The sequence below is a fragment of the Ranitomeya variabilis genome, chromosome 5, assembly GCF_051348905.1.
Source record: "Ranitomeya variabilis isolate aRanVar5 chromosome 5, aRanVar5.hap1, whole genome shotgun sequence".
Lineage (NCBI taxonomy): Eukaryota > Metazoa > Chordata > Amphibia > Anura > Dendrobatidae > Ranitomeya > Ranitomeya variabilis.
In genome coordinates, this window is record NC_135236.1 from 62,453,431 (window position 1) to 62,467,727 (window position 14,297).

At 48.2% G+C, this 14,297-nt stretch overlaps 1 protein-coding gene and 1 non-coding gene across 2 annotated transcripts; one reads left to right on the forward strand and one right to left on the reverse strand.

The window, feature by feature from the left end:
- Nucleotides 1-332: 332 nt before the first annotated feature.
- PIN1 (peptidylprolyl cis/trans isomerase, NIMA-interacting 1) lies at nucleotides 333-13,365 on the reverse strand. The gene is made up of 4 exons (XM_077262089.1): nucleotides 13,200-13,365; nucleotides 10,740-10,940; nucleotides 8,374-8,484; nucleotides 333-2,507 (listed from the first exon to the last, which is right to left on the reverse strand). The coding sequence occupies exons 1-4, from the start codon at nucleotides 13,255-13,257 to the stop codon at nucleotides 2,398-2,400; spliced, it is 480 nt and encodes a 159-aa protein (XP_077118204.1). The 5' UTR covers nucleotides 13,258-13,365; the 3' UTR covers nucleotides 333-2,397.
- A 205-nt stretch (nucleotides 13,366-13,570) lies between these two features.
- TRNAE-CUC (transfer RNA glutamic acid (anticodon CUC)) lies at nucleotides 13,571-13,642 on the forward strand. The gene has a single exon. It is a non-coding gene; the product is annotated as a tRNA-Glu (tRNA).
- The last annotated feature ends 655 nt before the right edge of the window (nucleotides 13,643-14,297 follow it).

A 14,297-nucleotide genomic window follows, 5' to 3' on the forward strand; every position in this document is an offset into this window, starting at 1 on the left:
TGCGTTAATGGGATAGCGCTAACGGACAGCGTTGCACGGAGAAATTAACGCCGTGCACCGCGTCCGTTAGCGCTCCCATTGCCAGCAATGTTAGAGCGCATTGCTAGCGCGTGTCATTTTCGGCACGCGCTAGCGATGTGCCGGTCTTTTGTAGCGCGCCTCGGACGCTGCTTCCTCCCCCTGGTGAGGAGCTATGGTAAGTGAATTGTGCTTCCTCCCCCTGGCGAGGAGCTGTGGCTATGGTGAATTATGCTTCCTCCCCCTGGTGAGGAGCTGTGGTATATACTGACTACAAACTGGAGCAGACCTGCATGGTGAGACACAGCCATTACACAGCACATACGGGCACGTTTATAAGATTATCTCAAGGAAAGGAACCTTTTATTTTAATATCTCCAATTGTGGAACTAATTCCAAGGTCTATTGATTAAAATGTACTTTATTGGATATCTCCGTTGATCAATTAGGCCTTTTTAGCGTTCCATTCACAACCAAAGTAGTTACGGTGTTCTGTGATGAAGGTTGGTGACTGGGACTTATTTGCAGGTTGTGCATTAGTACCACAGGAAGATGGAGAGTTTTATTTTTACAGCCATGTCTCTAGAACTCGGAATCCCAGTCATGGATGTCAGTGTGTGGCCTAAGAAGAAAATTCTAGTTTCCTACACGGCTTCAAGAATAAGCTAATACCGCAGCACCACATGTCCATATACTGGAGCCATCTGAAGCACTGCAGGAACTCCGGCCATTTCTTGGCATCAGATTACAAATCAGGGTATCGAGTACAGAGCTACATTAAATGGCAAAGTGTGAGGAAGCATTTCACATATTACGTGAAGACACTAGAGAATTAGCTGTGCCAATTTTCATGTTGGGCCGACATTTTAATTTAAAGGGGTTGTCCGGCCCAAAATCGTAAGACTGCAGTCACTCTGTGCTACTGAGATTCGCTGGTCTCAGACTCGGGACCGGAGGGCATGTATGAGTTATACATACTCCTGGCCAGTGTATGGAGCGAGGCCACTTCCTGTAGTTGGCCATGCCCACTGGTCGGCCATGTCTCTAGTCGAGGCGCAGCCTAGCTCCCTACAACTGTATGGAGAGAGGCCGGAAGCATGTATAACTCCTATATACCCTCCGGTGTCAGGTCAGAAACCGGTGAATCCCAGCAGTGCACTGAGGGGGATTCATTAGTCTGTAGTCACACAGATATGCCCACTGGTCAGCCATGTCTCTAGTCAAGGAGCAGCCTAGCTCCCTACAACTGTATGGAGAGAGGCCGGGAGCATGTATAACTCATATATACCCTCCGGTCCCTGGTAAATCCCAGCAAAATAACTGAGAAAGCTTTCACTACGCTCATAAAAGTGGATGGAAAGAGCGGAACATGGACAAAGGTGGGAACCACACTAAACATCTTAAACTCGGGCTACGGCAAAAATGACTGATATGGTCCCATTTCTCTGAATAAAGATCTCAGCTCTCTCACTTTTATGGGAATTCTGAAAATATCCAACCAAGCCTACGGATATGCTAGAAATGTGAGATGCTAATACTCCTTCAGAGTAGTTGTACAAGAGTTGCCAGAAGGGTCTATTAAAAAAAAACAAAAAACAGCGCCACTCTTGCCTCTTATTGCAGCTCAGCCCCATTAACTTTAGGGATAAGGTGCAATACCAAACACAGACTATGTTCCAGAGTGGCGCTATTTTGTTGTCCCAGAAAATCTGTTGCAAATCGATGTAGTATCTACGTTCTATAAACTGATCAGTCCGACTATTTAGAATACTACAGCCAAGACCTATGAAATTGACCCTCGTCTCAATGTCTGTAGGTGAAGAAAATAGCCTATTCCACAGCGGATCGATGACAGGAGCTCTTTAATGGAATGGCTTCATTTAACACAGAAATCACATGCAATAGAGAAGACCTCCAGCATCGAGTGATCTGGCTCATTGATCCATGGTGGTAGATGCACGAGCCAGACGACCGGCATGCAGGATGGTGCGCAATGCCATTCAGGTGTACAAGGCCGATCATTGTAGCTAGCTCCAGTACATTGGGGAGTATACATGTGGCCCATAATTTAAGATGTAGCCCCCAACCCCTCATGCAGACCCCTTATTGTAAAATGAAATGTTCGACATCGATACTAAACTCCCCATTACTGCCGAGACCCACTGCATGTAACGCTGGATTGAAAAAAAATAAAATTAAAAAAAATGACCCTTTGAAATCTTCCATAAAGGCAAATGGAATCTCCAAGGTATTGTAAAGCCTAGACTACCCCGTCCGTCCCACCTGCCCTCCTCCTCCTCTACATCCAAGGACATGATGGCCTCCAAAGCCCCTAGATCCCTTCTACTAAAGGGCCGGGGTTCTCCTATAACAAGGGATTCACTCGGTGCGAAGTATGATGTGGATGCCAGAATCTGTGAATACCGGGCCGCTCATCTCTCCAGGCCGCAGAGCGAAAGAAGCATCTTCAAAGGCTTTCTGCATGTCACCTGCGGGAGAGAGCAAACACAATGAGAAGTCTTCAAAGGGAACGCTGCATATTGCGGCAATCTCGCACTCACAGCTACGCCGCGGCAATCTCGCAGTCACAGCTACGCCGCGGCAATCTCGCAGTCACAGCTACGCCGCGGCAATCTCACAGTCACAGCTACGCCGCGGCAATCTCGCAGTCACAGCTACGCCGCGGCAATCTCACAGGCTGGTTTCACACTTGCGTTTTGATCTGCAGCGTTTTTAAAAAAACAAAACGCATGTGGTGAAAAAAACGCATGAAAACGCATGCAAACGGTGCGTTTCTTAGACGCATGCGTTTTTGCGGCAAAAAAAATCGCGGCAAAACGCGGCGTTTTCCCGCGTTTGCGTTTTTGAAACGCATGCTGAGAAGTGTGTGACAGCTGCCAATAATCAAAATCAACTAGAAAACACACTATTAATAGAATTAGCTAGAGTTAGGGTTAGGATCGTTAGGGTTAGGGGTAGCTTTTTATTAGAATGTCCTGGTCACCAGGTCACTGATAAGCCACCCCCCACCATCAAGGTGATAAAGGGATCCAAACCCTAACCCTACCCCTAACCATAGTGATCCAAACCCTAACCCTACCCCTAACCATAACCCTTGGGATCCTAACCCTAACCCTACCCCTAACCATAACCCTTGGGATCCTAACCCTAACCCTACCCCTAACCCTAGGGATCCAAACCCTAACCCTACCCCTTGGGATCCTAACCCTAACCCTAGGGATCCTAACCCTAAGGGTTAGAATCCTAACCCTAAGGGTTAGGATCCCTAGGGCTAGGGTTAGTATTCCTAGGGTTACTAGGGATCCTAACCCTAACCGTTACCCTAGGGATCCTAACCCTAAGGGTTAGGATCCTAACCCTAACCCTAAGGGTTAGGATCCCTAGGGTTACTAGGGATCCTAACCTTAGGGTTAGGGTTAGGATCCCTATGGTTAGGGTTATGGTTTTCTTGGTTCTTTTGTGTTTTCTTGTGTTTTTTTTTTATAAAAACGCATGCGTTTTTAACGCAAACGCATGTGCTTAAAAACGCATGTGTTTACATAGACAGCAATGCATTTTTTTGCCGCAAAAAAACGCAGCTAGAAATTACTACAGGTTGCATTTCTGCAAATGAATGCACGCGTCAAAAAACGCATGCGTTGCCGAAAATGCGTCAAAACGCATGCGAAAAAACGCATGCGTTTTTAATGTTAAGTATAGGAAAAAAACGCATGCTTTTTTTGCGTTTAGCGCTAAAACGCAGCTTACAAAAATGCAAGTGTGAAACCAGCCACAGTCACAGCTACGCCGCGGCAATCTCGCAGTCACAGCTACGCCGCGGCAATCTCGCAGTCACAGCTACGCCGCGGCAATCTCGCAGTCACAGCTACGCCGCGGCAATCTCGCAGTCACAGCTACGCCGCGGCAATCTCGCAGTCACAGCTACGCCGCGGCAATCTCGCAGTCACAGCTACGCCGCGGCAATCTCGCAGTCACAGCTACGCCGCGGCAATCTCGCAGTCACAGCTACGCCGCGGCAATCTCGCAGTCACAGCTACGCCGCGGCAATCTCGCAATCACAGCTACGCCGCGGCAATCTCGCAGTCACAGCTACGCCGCGGCAATCTCGCAGTCACAGCTACGCCGCGGCAATCTCGCAGTCACAGCTACGCCGCGGCAATCTCGCAGTCACAGCTACGCCGCGGCAATCTCGCAGTCACAGCTACGCCGCGGCAATCTCGCAGTCACAGCTACGCCGCGGCAATCTCGCAGTCACAGCTACGCCGCGGCAATCTCGCAGTCACAGCTACGCCGCGGCAATCTCGCAGTCAGTCACTGTAAGTCTATGTTCTCATGTTGTGTGTTTTAATGCGAATTTTCACCTGCGTTTCACCGGAGCAGCAAAGTCTGAGATTTCAGAAATCTCATGCACACTCATTGTTTTTTTTTCTAATCAGTATTTTGTGCAGAACTTACAGTTTTGCACAATGAAGCATGTTACTGCTTTCAGCGTTTTTCACCCATTGAAAGCAATTGGGTGGTACAAAAAAATGCTGCAAAACGCAAGTATCAATTTTTGTGCCAAAAACTGATTAAGTAGAATCATTTTTTTGCACTAAACTTTATCATGCACAAAAGAAAAATTTACCATGAAAAAGAAAAATACCCACCAAAAACTAAGCAAAACCTGCTTTAATGCAGGAAGTTTCTAACTGCCAAAAGAGCAGGTTTTACCTGTGGAAAAAAAAAGCATCAAAAATGCAAAATGTGAACATAGCCTTCTGCTGTGGTAATCTCCGTCATTGATTTCATGGGTACGGTACAGATTTGACACAAACAACAGTGACCTCTGGTGGTAACCAAGAGTGTTTCATGCAAAAGAACGATTGGAAGGGAGTCTGTGATGTCAACTGAAAAAATGCTAAATATTTGTTTTAATCTTTTAAGAAATATCATTTGTTTTCAATAGAGTAAAATATGAAAAAGAATTTTAAATCATTTGATATTTCCACTTTAAACACAAGAGGGAGCAGAAGTGAGGATACTCCAGTATCCTCCAGCCACCAGTAATGGTGACTGCGAGTGATACTAACAAGTAGACCATGTGACCGAGGACGTTCGGCAGCACAGATTCTGTTAATACTGCTCGTGTTATCAAAAACTGGGGTTAGATACGTGGAGTGTATCACAAGCACGATTAATCCCAGCATGTGTTAAGGTACCTTCACACTAAACGATATCGCTAGCGATCCGTGACGTTGCAGCGTCCTGGCTAGCGATATCGTTGAGTGTGACAGGCAGCAGAGATCAGGATCCTGCTGTGATGTCGCTGGTCGTTTAGTTAAGTTCAGAACTTTATTTGGTTGTCAGATCGGCGTGTATCGTTGTGTTTGACAGCAAAAGCAACGATACCAGCGATGTTTTACAATGGTAACCAGGGTAAACATCGGGTTGCTAAGCGCAGGGCCGTGGTTAGTAACCCGATGTTTACCCTGGTTACCAGCGTAAAAGTAAAAAAAACAAACAGTACATACTCACCTTTGCGTCCCCCGGCTCCCGCTTCCTGCACTGACTGAGCGCCGGCCATAAAGTGAAAGTACAGCACAGCAGTGACGTCACCGCTCTGCTGTTACGGCCGGCGCTCAGTAAGTGCAGGAAGCGGACGCGAAGGTGAGTATGTACTGTTTGCTTTTTTTACATTTTACACTGATAACCAGGGTAAACATCGGGTTACTAAGCGCGGCCCTGCGCTTAGCAACCCGATGTTTACCCTGGTTACCCGGGGACCTCGGCATCGTTGGTCGCTGGAGAGCGGTCTGTGTGACAGCTCTCCAGCGACCAAACAGCGACGCTGCAGCGATCGGCATCGTTGTCTGTATCGCTGCAGCGTCGCTTAATGTGAAGGTACCTTTACACTCCGCGCATCTAATCGCAGCATGTGATACAACACATGATGATGAGATTAGATACACCGGTCTGGGGAGCATCACTCATAATGGGATTAGATACACCGGTCTGGGGCGTAACACACATGATGGGATTAGATACACCGGCCTGGGGCGTATCACACAAGATGGGATTAGATACACTGGTCTGGGGCGCATCACACAGGATGGGATTAGATACACCGGTCAGATCTACATATTGGGATCCTATGGATAACTCGGGGCACGTGGCTCCTCCTGAACTGATTCATCTCTATCACCTTGAAAAAACACTTCGATTGACAAAAGGGACATTTTTATTTAAATTCTCATTTTGTGCTAAAATTAATTTTAGCATTTCATTTTCACTAAAAAACGCTGCAGCGTTTACCTTGCGCAGCATTGGTAATGTCCGGCTGCAGGACAGTTACATGTAAGCCTTGTGACAGGGGCCTACATAGATCATGGGGCCCCATAGCAGTGTACCGGGGGCTATAACAAAATGACCGCAATCTCCTCCCACAGCTGCTGTGTGCACAGGTCACAGCAGGAGGCAGCCGCGGAGTAGGAGAGGTGGTCGGACAACGGACGCAGTCTCATGTGCCAGCGACTGCCCTATGTGGCGGGTAAATGTCGTGCACACCAACAAATGAAAATGGCAGCCCCAGTGGCTGAAAAAAAAAAAAAAAATTAAGCCAGTAAATTGTAATTTTCATTAAAGATATTGATTATATAATCAATAATTAAAAAATAAAATCAGTTGTTTGCCATCAGTCGCAATCCGTCGAATTTTGAAAAAAAACAGATCCGGCGACTGATGCCGCCGGACCCCCTTTTTTTTTTTCCATAGACTTGTATTAGTGACAGATGGCCTAACGTTTCATCCGTCGTTCGCCAGATCCGTCGGAAATTGTTTGTCCAGCGGCCGGAAACAATGGACAAAGTAATGTTTTTTGTTTACGTTGAAAAATCGGACAGCGCCGGATCAGTCGCCGTCCGTTGTTTGCTAGGATGGAAGCCTATGGCACCGGATCAGTCAAATGACGGAATCCGGCGACGGATTCCGTTTTTTTAAACGGAGCATGCTCTGATTTATTTAGGATCCAATTAGCCAGATCCGCTAGTTGGATCCTGCGATAAAACGAATCCATCGCATCAGTTTTTGACAATATGCGACGGATCCGTCGAGCCAACGGATTGTGACTGACTGCAAAAAACTGATGTGTGAAAGGGGCCCATCATCCCCTTCACACCACGACCATTTTCCGTTTTTTTCCTCCTCTTCTCCCAAGAGCCATAACCTGTTTATTTTGCTGCCATGTTCCGAGACCTGTAGCATTTCCATTTTCCGGGATCTGGGTGAGGGCTTAATTTTTGCACCCTGGGCCGATGTTTTCACCGATAGCATTTTGGGGCAGATACGATGTTTTGATCGCCTTTTACTGCAATGTTGCGGCAACCAAAAAACGTAGTCCTGGCGTTATGATTTTTTTCCCGTTATGCCATTTAATTTATAGTTTTTAAGATTGGGCATTTCTCAATGCAAAGATACCAAATGTGTATTTTTTAAGTTTTAAATGGAACAAAAGGGGGCAATTTGACCTTGCGTGTTTGTTATTTTTTAAAACTTTTCCCCCCACTTTTTACTGGATTTATTAGTCGCTTTAGGGGACTTGCAGCTGTGATTGTCCGATCGCTTGTGCTAAACAAAGAAGCGCATCAGCACTGCTATGGGAAAAGTAAATCACCATCTCCCAGAAGCGCCGGCCACATGTGAATCCTAATAAGAGATATGGGGGGCTTCCGCAGAACCTCGGCTTGTGAGCCCGCCCCAAAGGCAGGGACACGACATATGATGCAAGTTTACGTCATATGTCGTGAAGCAATTTAAGTGAAATTGCCAAGGCATATAATATAATATCTATGACCTATCCTTAACCCCTTAAGGGTGAACTTTGCAGCCTTCTGAATTCTTACGGTGTGCACACTGGCAGTGGGCAGTCATGTGACTGTAAATATGCATGATTTTGGCCACATTACAACTAGACGTGTCTGGCCTTGCTCAATTCACTTGTATTGAGTGAGGCCGCGCATGTCTAGTTGGCAGGTGACCGCATGTATGTAAATTCCACTCACTCGCTCACTCCAGGAGAATCATCACAGCATGCTGTGAGGATTCACAAGTCTGTAGTCACAGCGATTGACAACACCTTTAAGGACTTCCTACAGGTCAGACGTACAGGTTAGCTACCTCTTGTACATCGTTATTTGCAATGAGACACAAATCACAAAACAAAACCCTTGATTTGGACCTTTGCAGCTCTTGAGTGGCAAAAACTTGCGGGTCACATTAAGATTTTTTGCAGATTTCTGCTGAAAGGCCTGAAGCAGAAAAGAGTACCATTAATGTTTGGAAGTAGTAAGAACTTACCTCGACCAAAATTTCCCAAGTCCCCTCCGGCCTTAGCAGAACTGCAGTCGCTAAACTGTGAGGCTAAAGCTTCAAAGTCCTCCGCTCCAGATTTGATCTTCTGTATATAGCCTGAGAAGAACAGAATAAATTGCCTCAACAGGTACAGTTATGGTTTATCCTCCATACTTATAACATGCCTTATGTTCTGCAGCATCATTGCTTTCTTTAGCTTTTTAACTTTTGAAAAAAAAGAGAAAAAGCTATTTCCTAAGGACACACCACCAAATGTTGGATCAGTGGGGTCTGACCTCCAGGAGCGTTGTGCTCACATACCTGGGCCCAGCCATCAGTAACATTGTCCAGGAAAACTTCTCTGAAAGCACCACTCCAGCCTCCGGTTTTATTTCAGCGCTGGCGTGGTGCTACTTGTCCAAGTTCCCTGACCCTAGTAATAAAGCTGCCACCATCAACGATTCAACAGGTCACAAACTACTGGAGATCAGAGAGCGGCACCGATGAAAGATGAAGATGGTGGCTAGTAAGTATAAGGCCGGGGTCACACGGCCATTGATTCTCTCACGCGAGAGAAATGGGCCGATTATGCTAATGGCACTCAGGCCAAACTATCAGAGATTGATCCGAGTGTGATTAAATTCTCTCACATGGGAAAATCGCATCACAGGTGCAGAGAAGACGGAGAACTTAATTTCTCCATCGTCTGTCCGCGGATGTTGGTCTTCACACGGATGGCCTATGCGCGCCATCTGATGTTCCACATACACCCACTGACTTGTATGGGTGCGTGTGATCCGACTATCGGACCATGCCGCGATTGTTGTCTCATGTCAAAGCAGCATAATAAAACTGTACTGCTCCATAGTATTACATTGGCAGAGACCTACCCGAAAAACATCAGAAAGCACTCGGCAGTATGATACGCTTGTGTGAGAGAGCCCTAAGACTAAGTGCAGGGAATTCAGAATAATGGCACCACTCCAATATTGGAGGGGAGTTTTTAAAGGGAACCTGTCACCCCCAAAATGGAAGATGAGCTAAGCGCACAGACATCAGGGGCTTATCTACAGCATTCTGTAATGCTGTAGGTAAGCCCCCGATGTATCCTGAAAGATGAGAAAAAGAGGTTAGCTTATACTCACCCAGGGGCGGTACCGCTGCGGTCCGGTCCCATGGATGTCGCAGTCCGGTCCCATGGATGTCGCGGTCCGGTCCGGGGCCTCCCATCTTCATAGGATGACGTCCTCTTCTTGTCTTCATGCTGTGGCTCCGGCGCAAGCATGCATTGTCTGTCCTGTTGAGGGCAGAGCTAAGTACTGCAGTGCGCAGGGCCTCTCTGACCTTTCCCAGCGCCTGCGCACTGCAGTCATTTGCTCTGCCCTCAAAAGGGCCTGCGCCGGAGCGTGAAGACAAGAAGAGGACGTCATCGTAAGAAGATGGGAGGCCCCGGACCGGACCGCAACGCCCATTGGATCGGACCACCCCTGGGTGAGTATAATATAACCTCTTTTTCTCATCTTTCAGGTTACATCAGGGGCTTATCTACAGCTTAGCTCAACTTCCATTTTGGAGGTGACAGGTTCCCTTTAAGGATAATGTTTAATATGCTACCAGCAAGAAAAGCTAGGACAAATTAAATTCTTTCTGCTGCGATTTTCCAAAGATCTAGGTAAAATAAATACGTTTTACCATAAATGTAGTGTGATCACTGAATGTAAGCTGAATATACAGGTTAGCAGTGGTAAAGTTTGGTTTTTCCCCAAACGACAAGGTATCCCATAACTGATAGTGCTCGGACTGCAGGGTCTCAAGTAGTCCAGAGATCAGAAAGAAGAGGTGGTGCGGATGTTCATCCTCTGCTTCATTCAATGTTTTTTAAACTAGTGGAGAAAGCTGGACGACGTGCTTAGTCTTTCCCCCGTCATCACATGGACAATGAACGGAGTGGAGGCCGAGCTTGCACACTATCTTCAGCCATCATGTGCACTGCCACATGATTTAAACAAAAGACCCTCATTCTAGCAATTGCTGTGGGGTACTTTGGCTAACACCAACGTGATCCGTCCTATGCTGCTGGTGTCTGACTGGGCACAGGGCCACAACACGTAGCTCCACATTACCAGGAATTGCCCCGTGTTATGCCCGGACACGTCAGCGCTTACCAGCTTGGCCTGGAGCACTTCTTTTAGGTTTCCAGAGAATCTACAGTCATTTGCCTTCTGGGAGGAATAACTTCTCTCTTAGGCATTCTGCACTTAGAGGATCAGGTCACAACACTGTGGACCCAGATCCTTATGAAGGGAAGTCTGTCATTTGAGTTGCTATCTTTGGATGCATTATTTCCAACACTTTTTACAGTGCTTACCTACCATTAATCATCTCCAGAGCCTCATCTTTGGTGCGTGTGATTCTCTCCTGCCTCCACGATGAAGGACGTCTGGACTGGTTATGCTTCACTAGCAGGTGAGAACATCGCACCTTTGCCGGCTCACCTTGCCCGTTTTTCCCAGCTGCGGAAGGTCGCTCCCACTGGCTGGCGTTAGTCATGTGGTTAAAATAATACACACGTCCTGAAGTGAAACAAAAAGTAAATCAAACTAACCCTCAACAACCAGGCCTGGGTCTCAAAGGGACAATCATGAGTTTGCATTTGATAGTATCTAACTCCCGACCACTCGGACCCCCACAAATTCAGAGCACTGGGGAACTGAAGAGACCCGTGTAAATAGATCAGAGGTTGCTTCATTCATTCTCACGGTAAAGCCGAAGACCAGTTGAGTGCAGTGCTGGTTTATCTCCAGTAATCCCATTAAGAATGAATGGACGGGCAATACCCATGATAGACCACCCCTCCATTCACATTGTCATTTCTTGGGATTGGTAGGAGGGTCACAGTGGTCCGGAAGTTATACCCTCTGTAGTGGCTTGAGGTTTTTTTTTGCACCTTGAGCCATCAGTTTAATTGATCCTGAATTTTAGAAATGAGCGAGCATGCTTGTGTGCTAATCGAGTCTCTTCGGCGTGCTTGAAAAATATGCTCGAGTCCCGCGCAACTGCCGCATGTCTCATGGCTGTTCGACAGCAGCAACGCATGCAGGGAATGTCTGTCTGTTAGGTAATCCCTGCATGCGTTGTGGCTGGCGAACAGTCGTGAGAAACGCAGCCGCGTCGAGAGCGCCAAAAACACTTAGGACACAAGCGTGCTCGGATAGCACTTTATCCATACACTTTCACTCATTACTAAATCTGAAATATTTTCAAGTCCTCTTAGGTGGAGGTTTAAGGGGGTCTCAAAATGAGCCCAGCTAGCAAAAGAAGAAATGCAGAGAAAGGCTGAGATGAGACTAAGGCCTTGTTCACACGATCCTTTTTTCGCTGTGGATTTTTCAGGTCCTGATTTGTGAAAACCGCAGTGCAAAACCTGCGGTGGTTTTCACTGTGGTTTTCAGTCCTTTTTCTACTGCGGATTCCACTGTGGGTTTCCAGCTGCATTTTCCTATTGGTGCAGGTGGAAAACCGCTGCGGAATCCGCAGAAAGAATTGACATGGTACTTCTTTTTTTCCGCAGAAAATCAGCGCGGATTTTCCAGCGGAAAAAAGGAACGTGGGAACAGCGGGTTTTTTTTTCCATAGGGTAACATTGTACTGTACCCTGCATGGAAAAAGGATGCGGATCCGCAGCTGCAAATCCGCAGCTGCAAATCCGCATCGTGTGAACATAGCCTTAGAGATCCGAGCCCATTATTCTATTAAGTGGACTTAAGGATAGACAAGTGTTGTATTCTGCTACCGCTGGCGGTCTCACAGGCATTGAATGAAGTGGTGGCATGCATGGGGAAAATGGTGGCACACAAGCAAAGGCTGCGTGCGTGGCCAATGGCAGAGCAGGGGCGGCGTGCGTGGCCAATGGCAGAGCAGGGGCGGCGTGCGTGGCCAATGGCAGAGCAGGGGCGGCGTGCGTGGCCAATGGCAGAGCAGGGGCGGCGTGCGTGGCCAATGGCAGAGCAGGGGCGGCGTGCGTGGCCAATGGCAGAGCAGGGGCGGCGTGCGTGGCCAACGGCAGAGCAGGGGCGGCGTGCGTGGCCAACGGCAGAGCAGGGGCGGCGTGCGTGGCCAACGGCAGAGCAGGGGCGGCGTGCGTGGGCAACGGCAGAGCAGGGGCGGCGTGCGTGGGCAACGGCAGAGCAGGGGCGGCGTGCGTGGGCAACGGCAGAGCAGGGGCGGCGTGCGTGGGCAACGGCAAAGCAGGGGCGGCGTGACATGTCCGTACCCTGCACCATTACATGGTGGCCACCAGTTGATCACGTAAACACACAGGACACAAGGCCACAGTGAAATCAGGGCTCGCCCATAGTGGGTGGTCTCAAGCACAGTTCCCCTCCCCTAGATGTCCGTGTGACCTTACTGGGCACATGGTTACGACTTTCCTTCAGGATCCCACCCTCTATGGCGATTATCGACCAGATCCCCCTGCAGCAACACCAGATCAGTGGCAGAGGTCAGCCGGCCCGCCGATCACCTGACCACTCCATTTACATTCCTGCCATAATGACAGCAGACTGAGCGCCCAGTGAGGAGGGTCGGGGGTCCCCACTTGTAACGATTAGAGGGGCCCCATCTCATTAACCATCTCTACAGTGGCCCCTGAGGCGATCATTTCTGCCCTCCAGGCCCGTGGAGGCCGGCAGGGCCAATGAATGAGCCCCAGAGGAGGCAGCACAATGGCGGCCTGGTGCCGGCCCTCCACACCAGGCTGCACAGATCTGTGCCGCCACAGACATCGCTCTCCTCCTCCTTCTCACAGGCAGTCACTTCCCGCCTCCATTTACCAGAACTGCGGCTCATCCGCTTCTCCCACCCGGACGGCAGCTTCTCCTCGTCCGCCATCTTGACTCTAGCGTCCAGGTATGCCCCGCCCTCTATGACGTAACTTCTAGATCGGGGATCCCTATTGGTCGATCATCGCTGAGGCGCTGAAGGTGACGTCACAGAACCCGGACATCGCCTACGACTGATGGAGACATAAAGGGCGGGAGAAACCGAACCAATCCAGATGTTTGTTATGTAGCTGCACATATGCCGAACGTGTGAGAAAGGGTCTGTCTGATGAGAAGTGCGCATTGTTCAGCTGATTGCGCATGCATGTCATGTGTGTGCGGAAAAACGCTGACTTGGCACAGTGCTAAGTAGTTTGCCAGCTTCCCTGGTGGTCTAGTGGTTAGGATTCGGCGCTCTCACCGCCGCGGCCCGGGTTCGATTCCCGGTCAGGGAATTAGTTTTTTTTTTTTTTTTTACATTGAAATGTTTTTTTTTTCCTGAGGTAAATTCTGGTGTAAAATGGGAAAACTGCTATCTGCTGATACAGTAGGGATTACTTGTAAATGAAAACATGGCGCACGACGAACAACGGAGCGATATGTCACTGTGCCAATTCATCGTTTTTTGGTGAGTTTCCGTCTGCCTTTTTTTTATTCTATTTTATATGCGTTCGTCTGTGTTTTATGTTCGGACAAGGTTTCCAGATGGTTTCACTTCAATTCATCATTTAGGAGTTTTCCTAAATTTGCTGTAAATGTTCCTCAGTCTTCTCCCTCCTCAGTGATTTAGCGAAAAAAAAAAAAGGTTGAAGGCAAAAATGAGCATTTTTGGGACTTTTTGCAAAATTCAAGGAAGCCCGAGCGCCATTTTGATGAAGTCTGGGAAAAGAAAACCCCGAGCAACAAATGCAAGACAAGAAAAGTGACTTAAAGGGGTTGTGCAGGCTCGGGGTTCACGGCAGTCGCTGTATGTGACCCATGAATGGTCACTAGGTACAGTGTCAGGATTAGGGTCCGGGAGCCAGGAATTAAGTGATGCAGGACACGTCTAGTCGTCATGTGGCTGGAAGTATCCATATCACATACCTGCTGCTGTCACATGCGGTCCCG

What these genes read in the sequence shown, in the direction of transcription:
- PIN1 (XM_077262089.1), bottom strand. Translation starts at nt 13,257, where the DNA reads ATGGCGGACGAGGAGAAGCTGCCGTCCGGGTGGGAGAAGCGGATGAGC. An exon ending in GCGGATGAGCCGCAGTTCTG is followed by an intron (nt 10,941 to 13,199) that starts GTAAATGGAGGC and finishes GTTTCACTTCAG; the next exon opens with GACGTGTGTATTATTTTAAC. An exon ending in CTTGGGAAATTTTGGTCGAG is followed by an intron (nt 2,508 to 8,373) that starts GTAAGTTCTTAC and finishes TCTCTCCCGCAG; the next exon opens with GTGACATGCAGAAAGCCTTT.